General features: G+C 43.5%; 1 protein-coding gene across 1 annotated transcript in view; it reads right to left on the bottom strand.

Moving 5' to 3' along the window:
• Positions 1–20124, bottom strand: part of LOC140463675 (hexokinase-1-like) — a 158532-nt gene that overhangs the window by 12522 nt on the left and 125886 nt on the right. Inside the window, exons 14-16 of the mRNA XM_072558016.1 lie at positions 16113–16296; positions 14235–14390; positions 9350–9583 (exon numbers count right to left, since the gene is read on the bottom strand). Coding sequence (XP_072414117.1) covers positions 9350–9583; positions 14235–14390; positions 16113–16296 — 574 coding nt within the window. The remainder of the gene's footprint in view (positions 1–9349; positions 9584–14234; positions 14391–16112; positions 16297–20124) is intronic.

The following is a 20124-nucleotide window of genomic DNA, read 5'->3' on the forward strand; positions in this document are numbered from 1 at the left end:
GAGGTTTACCAGGATGCTGCCTGGACTGGAGGCCTTATCTTACGAAGAGAGGTTGACTGAGCTCGGACTTCTTTCATTGGAGAAAAGGAGGAGGAGAGGGGACCTAATTGAGGTATACAAGATAATGAGAGGCATAGATAGAGTCGATAGCTGGAAACTATTTCCCAGGGCAGAAATGGCTAACTTGAGGGGTCATAGTTTTAAGCTGGTTGGAGGAAAGTAAAGAGGGGATGTCAGAGGCGGGTTCTTTACACACAGAGTTGTGAGAGCATGGAATGCGTTGCCAGCAGCAGTTGTGGAAGCGAGGTCATCCTGGTAAACCTCCTCTGAACCCTCTCCAAAGCATCCATATCTTTCCTATAATAAGGCGAACAGAACTGGACGCAGTATTCCAAGTGCGGTCTAACCAAAGTTTTATAGAGCTGCAACAAGATCTCACGACTCTTAAACTCAATCCCCCTGTTAATGAAAGCCAAAACACCATATGCTTTCTTAACAACCCTGTCCACCTGGGTGGCCATTTTAAGGGATCTATGTACCTGCACACTAAGATCCCCCTGTTCCTCCACACTGCCAAGAATCCTATCCTTAATTTAAGAGACTGCTGGACATGCACTTGGTCACAGAAATTTGAGGGTGCATACATGAGAATCAATGGTCGGCACAACATCGTGAGCTGTAGGGCCTGTTCTGTGCTGTACTGCTCTATGTTCTATGTTTTAAGTTGGGATTGTGGAGGAAAGAAGATTAAAAGGAGATCTGATAGTGATTTTCAAAATCTTGGGTACGCTGGATAGAGCAGATAGGGAGAAATAGTTTCTGCTCATAAAAGGACCAAGAATGAGAGAGCATAAATTTAAAGTGATTTGCAAGAAGAACAAATCTGTTGTAATCCAGCATATACTTAGCATATGGACTGTACTACCGAGAAATGTGATAGAGGTTGGTTCAATTCAAAGGGGCACTGAATGATTATTTGGATAGAAAAAATATGCAGGGATATGAGAAAAAAAAAGCAGGAAACTGGTATTCGATATGATCTTTTGCTGAAAAGCTGGCGCAGACATGATGGCTTCTTTTCTGTGATTGCTGGGTAAATTCCTGTATTATGGCTGCACTGGAACAGCTTGGCTATAGGATGACTAGTTCGGGAGCACAGGTCTTCAATAATATTGCCAGAATGTTGTAAGGACACATAGCCTTTGTGGTATTCTGTATTTTCAGCCATTTCATGAGATCATGTAGAGTGATTTTAAAATCCTCACCCTTGTTTTCAAATCCCTCCGTGCTTTCTCCTGCCACTCTCCTCCAGCCCCACAACTAAGACTCTGAACTCTGGTCTCTTAATCATCCTTGCTTTTCCCACTTCAGATGCCTGAGCCTAATCTGTGGAATACCCCTTTTGTACCTGTCTATATCTCTCTATCTGTTTGCACTTCAAAGGATCTTGTATCTTACTTCGGGAGCTAGTCTGAGTTGCGTACATTGCTCCACAGCAGAAAAAGGGGGACGTTATCTGGACCATTTGCTGTAGAGTGCTATCACACCTCACAGAATTGGCCTGTGAGACACGAGGGCATGACTGCAGATAAGACAGTAATGAAGACCCAGAGGACTGTAATTGAGGAGCATTGGCCCTAGCAACTCCCTAACAGTTACAAAGTGCTATGTGGAAATAAGAATGTGACTACAGGGTGGATGATCAAACTGACCATGGTATTGGGAGCTATTCAAGTCTGGGGAGGAAAGAGCAATGTGATGCTCGTAGAGAACAGCATAATTCAGAAATAGGTAGTGTTCTTTGCAGCTGTGAACTGTAATCCCTCAGGCTGTGTTGCCTGCCCAGTAATGGGGATATCTCCCTGTGGCTGGAGAAGAACTTGAAATAAAGGGGAGGGACAAAGTATTAACCGATGATACTGAGAGGACCAGGAAGGGGGTTCTGCTCAAAAGACTTTGAACAATTATCTGCATTAAAAAGCAGAACCACCAAGGTAATGATCACGGGATTACTATCTGAACCATGGTCAAACTAACATAGGGGAAATATGAAGGAGTTAAATGAGTGGTTCCAAAAATTGGTGTGGTGAAATATGTTTCAGTTCCTGGGGTACTGGCATTTCTACTAGGTAGAAGACAGCTGTTCTGTTGAGATGGGCTTCACTTAAATATTGCTGGGACTAGTGTTCTGGCAAATCAAAACAATTAGGGCTGTAGAGAGGGCTTTTATGGGGGTGTGGAGGGAAAAGAGGGTTTGGGGGTAGGGATAATGTAAGCTTACAAAGCAAGTGAATATAGCAGCAATGCAGAGCAGATTTCAATAGGAGTACCCAAAGTTGGACAGGAAGGGAGAAAGCGTACAAAGAAGGACAGCGGTAGGGTAAAATGATAAAAAGACAAAATTACTTGAACGGATGTAGTACTCAGAGGAAAGCAAATGAACTAATGGCACAAATATAGATTAATGGGTATGATCATATAGCCATTATGGACATATTTTCATAAAAGGGACATTTTCAGGATGGTATTCAGACAATTGTGGAGTTCCACAGTGATCAGTACTAGGCTACAATTATTTTAATGACTTGGAGGAGGAAAATTAACGTACTGTCACCAAGTTTCAGGATGATACAAAAATAGGTAAGAAGACAAGGAGTGAGGATAACACAAAGAGTCTGCAGAGAGATGGACAGGTTCAGTGAGCGGGCAAAAATTTGGCAGGTGGAATATGATTTAGGAAGATTGAGGTCATGCATTTTGGCAGAATAAGAAAGGAGCTGAAAATCAGGAAAGATTGCAGAAATCAACAGCACAAAAGGATTGGGAAGTCCTTTTACATAAATCACAGAATTCTTTATCACAGAGGGCTATAGAGATTGGATTGTTAAGTAAATTCAAGGCTGAGATGGGTAGGGATTTTTAATCAGTAAAACAATTGAGGACCATGGGGGAAAAGCCAGGAAAATGGAGTTGAGGGTTATCAGACCAGTCATGATCTCATTGAATGGCAGTCATTGATTGAGCAGACTATATTGGCCGAATAGCCTACTTCTACTCCTGGTGCATTGTGGTTTTATTAAATCTCATTTTTCCTTTGAACATTCCTTTAAATCTACCTCATTGACCAAGCTTCTGGTTATCTCTGAAGCACACTGACAAGTTTAGTTATACTGAGGGTTTACATAGATACAAATTTTAGTTGCACTTGTACGACACAGAAAATAGAACAGTACAGCACATGACAGACCCTTTGGCCCTCGATATTGTGCCGATCTTTTCTCCTACCCTAAAATCAGACTAACCTACTTTACGATCATCCATGTGCCTATCCAAGAGTCGCTTAATTGTCCCTAATGTCTCTGAATCTACCACCACTGCTGGCAGTGCAGTCCACACACCCACCACTATCTGTGTAAAGAACCTACCCCTCACATCTCCATGTAACCTTCCTCCAATCGCCTTAAAATTATGCCCCCTAGTGATAGCCATTTCCGCCTTGGGAAAAAGTCTCTGGCTATCCACTCTATCTATGTTTATCATCATCTTGTTCACCTCTATCAAGTCACCTCTTATCCTTCTTCACTCCAATGAGAAAAACCATAGGCCCCTCAACTGTTCTTCCAGGCAGCATCTTGGTAAATCTCCTCTGCATCCTCTCTAAAGCTTCCACATCCTTCCTATAATGAGGTGACCAAAACTGAACACAATATTCCAAATGTGGTCTAACTAGAGCTTTATAGTGCCACAGCATAACCTCACAGCTCTTAAACACAATTCCCCTGCTAATGAAAGACATTACATCATTGGCCTTCTTAACAACCCTATCAACTTGGGTGGCAACTTTGAGGGATCTATGGACATAGACCCCAAGATATCTCTGTTTCTCCACACTGCCAATAATCCTGCCTTTAACCCTGTACTCTGCATTCAAATTTAACCTTCCAGAGTGAATTATTTCACACTTTTCCAAATTGATTTCCATCTGTCACTTATCAGCCCAGCTCTGCATGCTGTCAATGTTCCATTGTAACCTACAACAGCCCTCCACACAATCCACAGCTCCACCAACTGTTGTGTTATCAGCAAACTCACTAACCTCTTCATCGAAGTCATTTATAAAAATCACAAAGAGCATAGGTCCCAGAACAGATCCCTACAGAACACCACTTGTCACCATGCTCCAAGCTGAATATTTCCCATCTATTACCACCTTCTATGGGCCAGCCAATTCTGTATCCAGACAGCCACATTTCCCAGTTTCCCATGCCTTCTTATTTTCTGAATGATTCTACCATGGGAAGCCTTATCAGATGCCTTGCTAAAATCCATATATACCATATCCACTGCTCTACCTTCATCAATGTGTCTTGTCACATTCTCAAAGAATTCAATAAGGCTTGTGAGACATGACCTGCCCCTCACAAGGCCATCTGACCATCTCTAATCAAACTATGCTTTTCCAAATAATCATCGATTTTGTCTCTCAAAATTCAATAACTTGCCTATCATTGAGGTAAGACTGAATGGTCTGTAATTCTCAGGGTTATCTCTTTCTTGAACAAGGGAATAACATTTGCCACTCTCCAATTACCTGGTACTACACCAGTGGACAGTGAGGATGCAAAGATCATCGCCAAAGGCACAGCCCTTGCTTCTGTAGTAGCATTGGGTATATCCCGCCTGACACAGGGGACTTATCTGTCCTTATGTTTTTCAAAATTCACAGCACATCCTCCTTTTTAACTCAACCTGTTCAAGTGTATCAGCCTGTTTCATGTTGTCCTCACAAATGACAAGATCCCTCTCACTAGCGATTACTGAAGCAAAGTATTCATTAAGTGCCTCCCTTACTTCCTCTGACCCCAGGCACAAGTTCCCTCCACTATCCCTGATCAGCTCTACCCTCAGTCTGGCCATTCTCTTGTTCCTCATAAAAGTGTAGAATCTTTGGGGTTTTCCTTAATCCTACCTGCCAAGGCTTTTTCATGCCCTCTTCCAGCTCTCCTAAGTCCATTCCTCAGTTTCTTCCTGGCCACCTTGTAACTCTCTAGAGCCCTGTCTGATCCTTGCTTCCTCAACCTTAAGTAAACTTCCTTCTTCCTCTTGACGAGATGTTTCATATTTCTTGTCATCCAAGGTTCCTTCAACTTACCTCAGTTGAACAAACCTATCCAGCACTATTAGCAAGTTCTTCCGAAGCAACCTCCACATTTCTGTTGTGCATTTCCCTGAGAACATCTGTTTCTAAGTTATGCTCCACAGTTCCTGCCTAATAGCTTTAGAACATAGAACAGAGAACAATACAGCACATAACAGGCCCTTCGGCCCACGATGTTGTGCCGAACATTTGTCCAAGCTTAAGCACCCATCCATGTACCTATCCAATTGCCACCTAAAGGTCGCCAATGATTCTGACTCTGCCACTCCCACAGGTAGCGCATTCCATGCCCCCACCACTCTCTGGGTAAAGAACCTACCCCTGACATCCCCCATATACCTTCCACCCTTCACCTAAATTTATGTCCCCTTGTTGTACCCAGGGAAAAAGTTTCTGACTGTCTACTCTATCTATTCCTCTGATCATCTTATAAACCTCTATCAAGTCACCCCTCAACCTTCGCTGTTCCAATGAGAAAAGGCCTAGCACTCTCAACCTATCCTCATACGACCTATTCTCCATTCCAGGCAACATCCTGGTAAATCTTCTCTGCACCCTCTCCAAAGCTTCCACATCTTTCCTAAAATGAGGCGACCAGAACTGCACACAGTACTCCAAATGTGGCCTAACCAAGGTCCTGTACAGCTGCAACATCACTTCACAACTCTTGAATTCAATCCCTCTGCTAATGAACGCTAATACACCATAGGCCTTTTTACAAGCTCTATCCAACTGAGTGGCAACTTTCAATGATCTATGAACATAGACCCCAAGATCCCTCTGTTCCTCCACCTGACTAAGAATCCTACCGTTAACCCTGTATTCCACATTCTTATTTGTCCTTCCAAAATGGACAACCTCACACTTGACAGGGTTGAACTCCATCTGCCACTCCTCAGCCCAGCTCTGCATCATATCTAAGTCCCTTTGTAGCCGACAACAGCCCTCCTCACTATCCACAACTCCACCAATCTTCGTATCATCTGCAAATTTACTGACCCACCCTTCGACTCCCTCTTCCAAGTCATTAATAAAAATTACAAACAGCAGAGGACCCAGAACTGATCCCTGTGGAACTCTACTTGTAACTGGGCTCCAGGCTGAATATTTACCATCTACCACCACTCTCTGACTTTGACCAGTTAGCCAGTTTTCTATCCAACTGGCAAAATTTCCCTCTATCCCATGCCTCCTGACTTTCCGCATAAACCTACCATGGGGAACCTTATCAAATGCCTTACTAAGATCCATGTACACTACATCCACTGCTCTACCCTCATCCACGTGCTTGGTCACCTCCTCAAAGAATTCAATAAGACTTGTAAGGCAAGACCTACCCCTCACAAATCCATGCTGGCTATCCCTAATCAAGTAGTGTCTTTCCAGATACTCATAAATCCTATCCCTCAGTACCCTTTCCATTACTTTGCCTACCATCGAAGTAAGATTAACTGGCCTGTAATTCCCGGGGTTATCCCTATTCCCTTTTTTGAACAGGGGCACAACATTCGCCACTCTCCAGTCCCCTGGTAACACCCCCATTGACAGTGAAGACGAAAAGATCATTGCCAACAGCTCTGCAATTTTCTCTCTTGCTTCCCACATAATCCTAGGATATATCCCGTCAGGCCCGGGGACTTGTCTATCCTCAAGTTTTTCAAAATGCCCAACACGTCTTCCTTCCTAACAAGTATCTCTTCTAGCTTACAGTCCGTTTCACACTCTCCTCTTCAACAATACGGTCCCTCTCATTTGTAAATACTGAAGAAAAGTACTCATTCAAGACCTCTCCTATCTCTTCCAACTCAATACACAGTCTCCCACTACTGTCCTTGATCGGACCTACCCTCGTTCTCGTCATTCTCATGTTTCTCACATATGCATAAAATGCCTTAGGGTTATCCTTGATCCTACCCGCCAAAGATTTTTCATGCCCTCTCTTAGCTCTCCTAATCCCTTTCTTCAGCTCCCTTCTGCCTATCCTGTATCCCTCCAACGCTCTGTCTGAACCTTGTTTCCTCGACCTTAGGTAAGCCTCCTTCTTCCTCCTTACAAGACATTCAACCTCCCTCGTCAACCGAGGTTCCCTCACACGACCATCTCTTTCCTGCGTGACAGGTACATACATATCAAGGACACGTCGTATCTGTTCTTTGAAAAAGTTCCACATTTCCACGACATCCTTCCCTGACAGCCTATGCTCCCAACTTATGCTCCTCAGATCCTGTCTTGCAGCATCGTATTTACCCTTCCCCCAATTGTAAAACCTACCCTGTTGCATGCACCTATCTCTCTCCATAACCAAGGTGAAAGTCACAGAATTGTGGTCACCATCACCAAAATGTTCAGCCACTAACAAGCCCATCACTTGTCCCGGTTCGTTACCAAGTACCAAATCCAATATGGCCTCCCCTCTGGTCGGACAATCTACATACTGAGTTAGAAAAGCTTCCTGGACACACCGCACAAACCCTGCCCCATCCAATCTACTTGATCTAAAGAGCTTCCAATCAATATTTGGGAAGTTGAAGTCGCCCATGACTACTACCCTGTGGCTTCTGCACCTTTCCAAAATCTGTTTCCCAATCTGTTTCTCCACATCTCTGCTGCTATTGGGGGGCCTATAGTAAACACCCAACAAGGTGACTGCACCTTTCCTATTTCTGACTTCAGCCCATACTACCTCCAAAGGGAGATCCCCCTCGAACTGCCTTTCTGCAGCCGTTATACCATTTCTAATTAGCAACGCCACCCCCCCCTCCTTTTTTACCACCCTCCCTAATCTTACTGAAACATCTGTAACTAGGAACCTCCAACAGCCATTCCTGTCCCTCTTCTATCCACGTTTCCGTGATGGCCACAACATCGTAGTCCCAGGTACCGATCCACGTCTTAAGTTCACCCACCTTATTTCTGATACTCCTTGCGTTGAAGTATACGCACTTGAACCCATCTCTGTGTCCGCAAGTATTCCGTGTCAGTGCTACCTTCTCCACAGCCTCCCTACATTCTTGGACATCCTGACAAACAGCTAACCTACTTGCTGGACTACAAGTCCGGATCCCATCCCCCTGCCAAATTAGTTTAAACCCCCCCAAAGAGTGCTAGCAAACCTACCTCCCAGGATATTGGTGCCCTTCTGGTTCAGGTGCAACCCGTCCTGTTTATACAGGTCCCACCTTCCCCAGAACACAGTCCAATTGTCCAAATACCTGAAGCCCTCCCTCCTACACCATCCTTGCAGCCACGTGTTCAACTGCACTATCTCCCTATTCCTTGCCTCACTGTCACGTGGCACCGGCAACATCCTAGAGATGACGACTCTGTCCGTCCTAGCTTTTAGCTTCCAGCCTAACTCTCTGAGCTCCTGAATGACCTCCCCACCCCTCTTCCTACCTATGTCATTGGTGCCAACATGCACCACGACTTCTGGCTGCACACCCTCCCCCTTAAGGATTCTGAAGACATGGTCCGAGACATCTCGGACCCTGGCACCCGGGAGGCAACAAACCATCTGAGAGTCTCGCCCATGTCCACAGAACCGCCTGTCTGTCCCTCTAACTATAGAGTCTCCTATAACTAGCGTTCTCCTCCTCTCCCCCTTTCCCTTCTGAGCCTCAGAGCCGGACCTCATGCCAGTGACCTGGTCACTGCAGCTTACCCCTGCCAGGCCGTCCCCCCCAACAGTATCCAAAGCGGTATACTTATTGTTGAGGGGAATGACCACAGGGGATCCCTGCACTGCCTGCTTCCTCCCCTTCCCACCTCTAACTGTTACCCAGCTACCTCTGTTCTCTGGCGTAATTGTGTCCCTGTAGCTTCTATGTATTTATCGTTCCTCCTCCTTCAATTAAATACTTGTCCATACCATCTGTTCCTATCCTTCTCCATGACTATAGTAAAGGTCAGGTAGTTATGATCACTATCACCGAAATGCTCTCCCACCAAGAGATCTGACACCTGACCTGGTTCATGGCCAAGCATCAAATCCAATATGGCCTCCTCTCTAGATGTTGCGTCAAGAATCCTTCCTGGACACTTGTTCTCTTGTATACTTCTCCTGCTCAACTTCTATTGCGTGATTACACAGTTACTTAGTTTGCACCATTGTTACACAAAACATTTCCCAACTTTACACAATCTTATGTAGTAATTTAGCATTGCAGCAGTGGAATTGGTCATAATACTTACTGGGGATGAAGCCTGTAGAGAGTTCCGTCCACACCGACAGTAACTTCCAAATAATCCAAGTTCCGGCTCTCCCTAATATTTTCAGCAACAGCAGCCAATCCTGCACCACAGATCTCGGCTGCTCTCTGGGAAACAACACTGCACACCTCCTTAACAATGATGCTGTCATCACAAGAACAGTCCAGGCCAAGCTTCTGAAGGATTGAACGGATTTGGAGCAGAGCCAGACGGTCACTGTGTTTAGATGATTTAAAAAAAAGATGTTAGTGGCTGCTTAACAACAACAACAACCCTGACTTCAAGTTAATTCAAGTTTGGTCATTCAAAGGAGCAGGCAAGTGAACATCCAGTAAAATCGAGGCTGGGAACAGCCATATCCGCAGCACCTAGAAGAGTGGGCAAGCAGGGAATCCTGAGACAGGCAGTCTGCAGCACCTCGAGAAGCAGGTCAGTGGAGACCCAAACACAGCATCGAGAGACACTTGAGACTCAAGCAGGTAGGAAGTAATAAACTATTGATTTAATTTATGAATAAGATAAATGATGGTAAAGGTATTAAGTTTGAAGGTTTGGGTGGTAGTGAGAAGAGACATTTGTTTATTTTTGTCATTTAGTTATATTTAATTGAGGCACAGTAAGGATAACAGGACAGTTGATGTGTTGTGATTGCAGTATGTGAGAGCTCCTGGATGCCAGTGTGATCCAGTTCAAACATTTCTACAGCAAATATTTATAACTGCAGGGGCTTTTGGTAGAGACTGAACTACTGACATTGCAATGCATCAGGAAAGGGGAAACTGGCCTGGATAATTTGTTGTAAGAGGCAGTTACAACTTGTAAGACAGGGTCTTCTGGTTTGATCAATAGTCATGGAATGGAGATGTGACTGTGAGTGAGGAGGGTTAGAGGATCCAGAGGATCCTCTGCAGGACTGCTGAAGACTCAACCTTTACAATTGTTCAATAGGTTTGAGGGTCTTGCATCATTTTTTTGGAAAAGAGTGAGATTTGCGGTGTGGATAGGCAAACTGACCATGGCACAGTAGCCATTGAACAGGATTGACACTGTTCTCTATAGCAAAGAGGGAGAAGACTGTGCAGTCTGCCCAATGCTAGCTATCAGGTTACTCAGAGCTGGAGAGGAACTGACAGTGGGATGGGGAGGATCAAGCTGTTGTGGTCCCTGTAGTTTCATTGACATAGACAGAACAAGGAGTGAGATTAAGCACATACGGAATGAGGAACTAGGCACCAAATTAAGAAGCAGTATGTCAAAGGTAATAATTCCTGGATTATTATTTGAACCACATGCAAACGGACATTGACAAATAAGATGAGTGAAATGTAAGTGATTGTGTGCGAGAGCGGGCTCAGATTTGTTCGTTGGTCACTGGCATTAATACTTGGGAACATGGGAGCTGTAGCACTGAGACAGTATGTAGCTGAACCCTGCTGGGGCCAGCACTGAAGCAAGCCACATAACTAGGTCAAGGCAAGATAGATAGGAAATAATATGAGAAATGATTAACAGACTGACATAAAGGGATAGAGAGTGCAAATCAAAGAATAAGTCAATACACACAAGGCTAGAAGGATTTCTGATGAAGGGCTCTGGCCTGATACGTTGATATTCCTGCTCCTCGGATGCTGCCTGACCTGCTGTGCTTTGCCAGCAACACACTTTCAACTCTGATCACCAGCATCTGCAGACCTCACTGTCTCCTAATTGATTTCAACCTTATTACGAAGCCTCTTCCAAGGATGCCTACCTTGAAGAAATTCTCCTCCTCTCTCTAGAAAGATCTCAGTGAGTCCCTCTCTCACTGTAACCCCCAAGTCCTCTCCATTCCCGATGAAGGGCTTCTGCCCAAAATGTTGATTCTCCTGCTCATTGGATGCTCCCTGACCTGCTGTGCTTTTCCAGCAACACACTGTCAACTCGGATCCCCAGCATCTGCAGACCTCACTGCCTTCATAATGCTCGAAGTTGTCAAATTCGTAAAGCCAAAGTACAAAGGGATCTGGGAGTGCTAGTCGAGGATTCTCTAAAGGGCAACATGCAGGTTGAGTCTGTGATTAAGATAGCGAATGCAATGTTGTCACTTATCTCAAGAGGGTTGGAATATAAAAACACCATTGTGCTACTGAGACTTTATAAAGCACTGGTTAGGCCCCATTTGGAGTACTGTGTCCAGTTTTGGTCCCCATACCTCAGGAAGGACATACTGGCACTGGAACGTGTCCAGCGGAGATTCACACGGATGATCCCTGGAATGGTAGGTCTAACATATGAGGAACGGCTGAGGATCTTGGGATTGCATTCATTGGAGTTTAGAAGATTAATAGAGACGTACAAGATAATACATAGCTTGGAAAGGGTGGATGCTAGGAAATTGTTTCCGTTAGGTGAGGAGACTAGGACCCGTGGACACAGCCTTAGAATTAGAGTGGGTAAATTCAGAACAGAAATGCGGAGACATTTCTTCAGCCAGAGAGTGGTGGGCCTGTGGAATTCATTGCCGCAGAATGCAGTGGAGGCCGGGACGCTAAATGTCTTCAAGGCAGAGATTGATAGATTCTTGTTGTCTTGGGGAATTAAGGGCTACGGGGAGAATGCGGGTAAGTGGAGTTGAAGTGCCTAGCAGCCATGATTGAATGGTGGAGTGGACTCGATGGGCCGAATGGCCTTACTTCCACTCCTATGTCTTATGGTCTTATGACACAGAAATTGGAGGTGTAGTGGACAATGAAGAAGGTTACCTTGGATTACAAGAGGATCTTGATCAGATGGGCCAATTGGCTGAGAAGTGGCAGATGGAGTTTAATTCAGATAAATGTGAGGCGCTGGATTTTGGGAAAGCAAATCTTAGCAGAACTTTTACACTTAATGGTAAGGTCGTAGAAAGTGTTGCTGAACAAAGAGATCTTGGAGTGCAGGTTCATAGCTCCTTGAAAGTGGAGTCGCAGGTAGCTAGGATAGTGAAGAAGGCTTTCCTTTATTGGTCAGAGTATTGAGTACAGGAGTTGGGAGGTCATGTTGTGGCTGTACAGGACATTGGTTAGGCCACTGTTGGAATACTGCATACAATTCTGGTTTCCTTCCTATCTGAAAGATTTTGTGAAACTTGAAAGGGTTCAGAAAAGATTTACAAGGATTTGAGCTATAGGGAGAGGCTGAACAGGCTGGGGCTGTTTTCCTTGGAGCGTCAGAGGCTGAGGGATGACCTTATAGAGGTTTACAAAATTATGAGGGGCATAGATAGGATAAATAGACAAAGTCTTTTCCCTGGGGTTGGAAAGTCCAGAACTAGAGGGCATAGGTTTAGGGTGAGAGGGGAAAGATATAAAAGAGACCTACAGGGCACAGAGGGTGGTACATGTATGGAATGAGCTGCCAGAGGAAATGGCAGAGGTTGGAACAATTGCAACATTTAAGAGGCATTTGGATGGGTATATGAATAGGAAGGGTTTGGAGGGATGTGGGCCGCGTGCCGGTAGGTGGGACTAGATTGGGTTGGGATATCTGGTTGGCATGGACAGGTTGGACCAAAGAGTCTGTTTCCATGCTGTACATCTCTATGACTCCATGTGTTGCCAAACAGAGGGACCTTGGAGTGCAAGTTCATAGTTTCTTGAAAATGGAGCCACAGGTAGACAGGGTAACATTTGGTACAGTTGCCTTTATTGGTCAGTGCACTGAGTATAGGAGTTGGGAGGTCATGTTGCAACTATACAGGACTTTGGTTAGGCCACTTTTAAAATACTGCATTCAACTCTGGTCTCCCTGCTATAGAAAACATGTTGTTAAACTTGAGAGGTTTCAGAAAATATCTACAAGGATATTGCCAGGGTTGGAGATTTTGAGCTATAGGGAGATGCTGAATAGGCTTGGCTAATTGGGGCATTGGAGGCTGAGGGGTGACCTATAAAACCATGAGAGGCATGGATAGGTTGAATAGTCAAGGTCTTTTCCCCAGGGTAGAGGTGTCCCAAACTAGATGTCATAGGTTTAACATAAGGGGAAAGTTTTAAAAGAGACATAATGGACAATTTCTTCAGGTAGAGCGTGATGTGTATATGGAATGAGCTGCCAGATGAATTGGTGGAGGCTGGTACAATTACAACATTTAAAAGGCATCTGGATGGGTATATAAATCGGAAGGGTTTAGAGGGATATGGGCCAAATGCTGGTAAATAGGACTGGATTAATTTAGGATATCTGGTCAACATGGATGAAATGGGCCGAAGGTCTTTTCTCATGCTAGATGTCTCTAAGTAATGAGAAGATCACTTTAAAGGCATCGCAATATTCATGGCAGATTTAGTCTATTCATAAACAGGAAAAATCAAATGAACAAACAGGGCTTATATCAGGAGATCATAGTATGTTTCCAGCATAGTTGTTATGGAACTAACCAGAGAGGAGTTTATACTACATCTGGTATTGTGAATGAGATAGGATTAATTAATGATCTCATAACAAAACACCTTTAAGTAGAGCAGTAATAAGAATGAATTTCTCATTTAGTTTTAAGGAGAGAAGAGTGACTGTATGACTTAAATTTAATTATGGGCAATTATGAGATCTTGAAAGCAGCGGGAGCAAAAGCAAACTAGCAAGTTTAAAGATAAGTCAATAGAGGTTCAGTATCTGACATTTTAGGGGATATTTCAGAAATCCATAAAAATTAGACTGAGAAAGCTAGCTAGGAATATAAAGAAAAGTAAGAATTTTAATAGATATATTCATTGCCTTTGAAGTACTGTGATATGATAAGTTCTAGGTACATTTACCTTAGGAATGTACTTAATACATAATGTTAAAAACTCTATGTTTCTCAATATTTAAATACAATATAGTTGCATACCCCACCATCTTTCCTTACCTTTCTATCTGAGACAAATACTTGGTTTGAAAAATGCCTTTGGTCTTTAGACTGTGCGACATGAGACCTCTGAACAAAAGTCCTTGTTTTGTGAAGTTAATCAGTATGTTGCGCACAATTTCACCCAGGTACATCCCACTGATCATCTTTTCATATCTAGTAAATAAAAGAGAGTTTCATGCAAGAGTTTGAGTGGTTTAAAGAAGTTCAGAATCCAGTATTCTAAACTGTATTTTTGTTAAATTTATTTCTTCCATAACAATAATTATATTCAAAATCAAAATGGTTGTCTGTGGAGTCTCAGTCTTCTACAGAGACTGCCTCCGCAGTATTAAGAGAGCAGCAGCCTATGAGGTGCTCCCTTCAGCATCACTATAATGAGAATTGCCCCCAAACAGGCATCAGAGAATTTCCTGCCTCCACTTTACACAACATGAGCTCAATAAATCCGAGAAGCAAGGAGCGAGTATGAGAAGAAACTGGTAATGAACATGAACATGAAAAGGAACTAAAAAGTCTTTGTATGTATCTAAATACTTGGAAGAGGGACATTGTGACATACTGAGTACTTTGCATCTGTCTTAACTAAGGAAGAAAATATTGCGTTAGTCATAGTAAAGGAGGAGGGAGTTGAGATTTCCATGATTTAAAATTGATAAAAGTTTAAAAAGACTGTCTGATAACACTCTAGGACCAGATAAGGTGCATCCAAAGCTTACAGAAAAAGTAAAAGAGAAAATTATGGAGGTGCTAGCCATAATCTTCAAATCCTCCTTTAATATAGGTTGGTGCCAGAAGGCTGGAGAGTTGCAAATGTTTCACCCCTGTTCAAAAATGTGTGTCAAGATAAACTGAGCAACTGCAGGCCAGTCAATTTAGTCTGAGTGGTGGAGAGGTTTTAAGAAATTATAATTCAGAACAAAAAGAACTGTCACTGAGGAAAATAAGAGTCCATTAAGGAAAGACAACACAAATCTTCCAGGGGCAAATTGTGTTTATCTAAATTGATGGAGGTTTTGCATGAGAAGTGCATTTCCCCTTCAAAGACCAAGCACTGACACAAAGGGCCAAATGGCCTCCTTCTGTGCTCTAATCATATTATGATTTTTTTAGTTGGTTTTAACATTAATAAATAAAACATTTTACTGATGGTGGTTTAGTAGACCAAGGAGTTAAAGAGATCTACAGCACAGAAAAAGGCCCTCTGCACTATCGCGTCTGCACTGGACTAAAGCAAGCAACTAAGTATTTTATTCCCATTTTCCAACACTTGGTGTTCAGCTTTGAATGTTTTGGTATCTGAATATATCTTAAATGTTATGAGGATTTCTGTCTCTACCACCCTTACAGATAGGGCACAGCTTTAAAATAATTTACAAAATGATCAGATGAGAATAGAAGAAAGATAGTTTTAAGTAGCAAGGTTGAGTGCACTACCTGAGAGACTGGTGAGAAAAGGATAGGATAAATATGTGAAAAGGGGAGAAAAGCAGACTGAGGGCTGGGGGTTGGGGAGCTGAATGTCAGACTTATTAAAAAACTCATTCTTACAAGAACTGACACAGGCATGTAGGACTGAGTGGTCTCCTCCTTTGCTATTCTATGGTACTAAAATCTCAATTTCGATTCCTGGCCAATGCCAAGTTGTTTAAGTGTGTGGCCTCAGTGTCCTAGGCCTCACTTCATGCTCATAATCACCATCCATAATGGAAGGTGCATATGGCTTGGCTTCATGCAATGTCTAATATATCCTGATGACAAATTCTGCCACTGGTAAAAGACATCGACCATTCACAATCTGATAATGGTGAGTAACTTTAGCTGAGGAAAAGAAGAAATGTGTATTAAAAAGCAATTCTATATTATACATTAACTAACTTTTGATGTCCCATATTTAATGAATTGATGTCCACCAATTTGTCAAAGGTAGTTCTGATGAAATCTAAGCATCCGTCATCACCAAATGCTCCCCACTCAGTGTTGATACACATCCTCCCTTCACTTCCTTTCACTGTTTCTATTTTCTTCATTTCTTCCATGTAGCAGAGATTACAGCCAGTTCCTGTTGAACGACAAATAAACCAGAGAAGAAGTTCATAACATGGAGTCAAAAATTATCTTTCTCTCCTTTTGTCACTTCCTCACCTGCTGAAGATGTGGAATTTAAGATATGGGAGCAGCACAAATGACTGTTCTCTAAGGGCCTAGACCAATAATCATCGAACCATTCGAAAAATAGATTTGTGTTGGCGACTATTAAGAACAATAGGAGCAGGAATGGACCGTACAGATTGGTCCAGTCTACTCCACCATTCATGACTGACCTGCAAGTTCAACTCCATTTTTCTGCACAATCCATGTACACTGGGAGCATATTGCTGGGTTACTTATATTCCTGGGTTCAAGAATTTCTAAGGTTCATACCTTATTGAACTGAGACATCCCTACTCAATTCAGTCCAAAATGGTCAGCATTTATACTCAGGCTATGTCTGTGTTCTAGATTCTCAAATTGGGGAAACAACCTCATAGCATTTAGACTTCCAAATCCTTTTACAAATGTTGCAATAAATCTTGCTCTGTCTAACCTCTTAACATATAAACACAAGAAAAGTGTTTAAAAAATCAGAAATTACTTTTCACAAACAAGTGATTAAAAGTTCATGCATCCAGTTCTGGTCGCCCTATTATACGAAAGATGTGGATGCTTTGGAGAGGGTTCAGAGGAGGTTTACCAGGATGCTGCCTGGACTGGAGGGCTTATCTTATGAAGAGAGGTTGACTGAGCTCGGAGTTCTTTCATTGGAGAAAAGGAGGAGGAGAGGGGACCTAATTGAGGTATACAAGATAATGAGAGGCATAGATAGAGTCGATAGCCAGAGACTATTTCCCAGGGCAGAAATGGCTAACATGAGGGGTCATAGTTTTAAGCTGGTTGGAGGAAAGTATAGAGGGGATGTCAGAGGCGGGTTCTTTACACAGAGTTGTGAGAGCATGGAATGCGTTGCCAGCAGCAGTTGTGGAAGCAAAGTCATTGGGGACATTTAAGAGACTGCTGGACATTCATATGGTCACAGAAACTTGAGGGTGCATACATGAGAATCAGTGGTCAGCACAACATCGTGGGCTGAAGGGCCTGTTCTGTGCTGTACTGTTCTATGTTCTATGTTTTAACATTAGAATTCTTGTTTTTAAAAAGCTTTAAAAACTTTATAAGCTCACAACAAGCTTGTTGACCTGAAGGGGAATTATGTGAGCTTGTGCCATTGGAAGAGGAGGAGGACTGTCTACTCCTTCTCCTCCCTACTTCTACTCATCGCACTGCTTACCTCGTGGCATCAGCGGCCTCCATTTGCAGCAGCACTGGGAACGGTGAGAGCGAGGACCGGGGGCTGCTGGGAAGGTAAATATTCCTCTTACCTCATGTGTAGGCTCAACAGGAGTGGACATGAACACGGGGATTGCTATGTATGTGAACAGATATATTTGGCTGTGGCTAAACATTACACGTGTAGTGTCTCCCACCTATCCTCCTCCTCTAATCAAAAGAAAAGGCAGTCTGTGGAGGCTTGGTTAGGTAAAGCTTTTTAAACTTTTTTCTCATTTATTCAACCTCTCTAAGCATTTTAAAACAGAGGAAATGGAGGCTAGAGCAGTTGCATGCTCCTTGGCAAAATGTGGGAGGTAAGGGTCACCATTAGTGTCCCTGCTGGCTTCACCTGTGAGAAGTTCAGTTCCTCACAGGCCACCTTAGGGAAATGGAGCTGGTCCTGGATGATCTTCAGATCATTCGGGTGGCTGAGGGGGTGATAGAGAGGAGTTGTAGGGAGGTAGTCAAACCTTAGTTACAGGATAAACGTAGGCGGGTGACCGTCAGGACAGGGAAAGGGAATAGGCAAATGGTGCAGGGAATGCCTGTGGCTGTATCCCTCAATGATAAGTATACCGCTTTGGATAATGTCAGGTCAGGCACCTACAGGGAATGCTAGAGCCTGGCTCTGTGGCTCAGAAGGGAAGGGGAGAATAGAAGAGTGATAGTGATTGGAGGTTCAATCATGATAGGCAGAGATAGAAGATTCTGTGGTCGTGAGTGAGACTCCCAGATGTTGCCTCCAGGGTGCCAGGGTCAGGGATGTCTCAGATCGAGTTCTACAGGATACTTAAGGGGGAGGGAGATCAGCCAGAAGTCATGGTACATATCGGTACCAATAACATAGGTAGGAGGAGGACCTGAAAAAAGAATATAGGGAGTTAGGTTGGAAGCTAGAAGGCAAAATGAGCAGAGTAGAAATCTTAGGATGGTTATCGTTGCCAGTGTCTAGTGAGACTAGGAATAGAGAGTGAGTGCAGATGAACATGCGGTTGCCGAGCTGGTTTGGGAGGAAGGGCCTCAGATATATGGATCATTGGGATGCCTTCTGGGGAAGATGTGACCTATACAAAAAGGATGGGTTCCACCTGAACTGGAGGGGCAACAATATCCAACAATATCCTGGGCGGGAGGTTTGCTAGAGGTCTTCAGGAGGGTTTAAACTAGTTTGGCAGGGGGATGGGAACCAGCACTACAGATCAGAGGATGGGGTAGCTGGTGAACAGGCAGGTACAGTGTGCAGAAAGTCTGTGAGGATGGATAGGCAGTTGATAAGGCAAAGTGGCAGGACCTTAAGGTTGAGGAGGCAAGGATCAGACAGGACTTTAGAGGGTTACAAGGTAGCCAGGAAGGAACTGAAGAATGGACTTAGGAGAGTTTAGAAAGGCATGAAAAAGCTTTAGCCAGTAGGATTAAGGAAAACTCTCATATTCTACACTTATATTTGGAACAAGAGGATGGCCAGTGTGAGGGTAGGGCCGATCAGGAATAAAGGAGGGAACTTGTGCCTGGAGTCAGAGGAAGTAGGGGAGGTTCTTAATGAATACTTTGCTTCAGTATTCACTGCTGAGAGGCGCTTGATGTTTCTGAGGACAGCGTGAAACAGACTGACAGAACAGGTTGATATTTTGGAAGGAGGATGTGCTAAAAACTTTGAAAAACATAAGGATAGACAAATCCCCTAGGCCAGATGGGATATACCCTATGTTACTACATGAAGTGAGGGAAGAGATTTCTGTGCCTTTGGCAATGATCTTTGCATCCTCACTGTCCACTGGAGTAGTGCCAAATGGTTGGAGGGTGGCAAATGTTCAAGAAAGGGAATAGAGATAATCCTGGGAATTACAGACCAGTCAGTCTTACATCAGTGGTGGGCAAATTATTGGAGAGGACTCTGAGAGAAAGGATTTATGATTATTTGGAAAAGCATACCTTGATTAAAAAAGCTAGCATGGCCTTGTGAGGGGCAGGTCATGCCTTACAAACCTGATTGAATTCTTTGGAGATGTGACAAAACACATTGATGAAGGTAGAGCAATGGATATGGTATATATGAATTTTAACAAGGCATTTGATAAGGTTCCCCATGATAGGCTCATTCAGAATGTAAGGAGGCTTAAGGATACAGGGAAATTTGGCTGTCTGGGTACAGAATTGGCTGGCCTATAGAAGACAGAGGATGCTAGTCGATGGAAAGTATTCAGCCTGGAGCTCAGTGTGCAGTGGTGTTCTGGAGGAATCTGTTCAGGGACTTCTGCTCTTTGTAATTTTTATAAATAATTTGGATGAAGAAGTGGAAAGATGGGTTAGTAAATTTGCAGATGATGTGAAGGTCGGTAGAGTTGTGAATGGTATGGAGGGCTATTGGTGGTTGCAACGGGACATTGACAAGAAGCAGAACTGGGCTGATAAGTCGCAGATGGAGTTCAACCTGGAAAAGTGTGAAGGGATTCACTTTGGAAGGTTGAATTTTAATGCAGATTACAGAGTTAAAGGCAGGATCCTCGACAGTGTAGAGGAA

This window comes from Chiloscyllium punctatum, chromosome 38, assembly GCF_047496795.1.
Source record: "Chiloscyllium punctatum isolate Juve2018m chromosome 38, sChiPun1.3, whole genome shotgun sequence".
In the NCBI taxonomy this organism is placed as follows: Eukaryota; Metazoa; Chordata; class Chondrichthyes; order Orectolobiformes; family Hemiscylliidae; genus Chiloscyllium; species Chiloscyllium punctatum.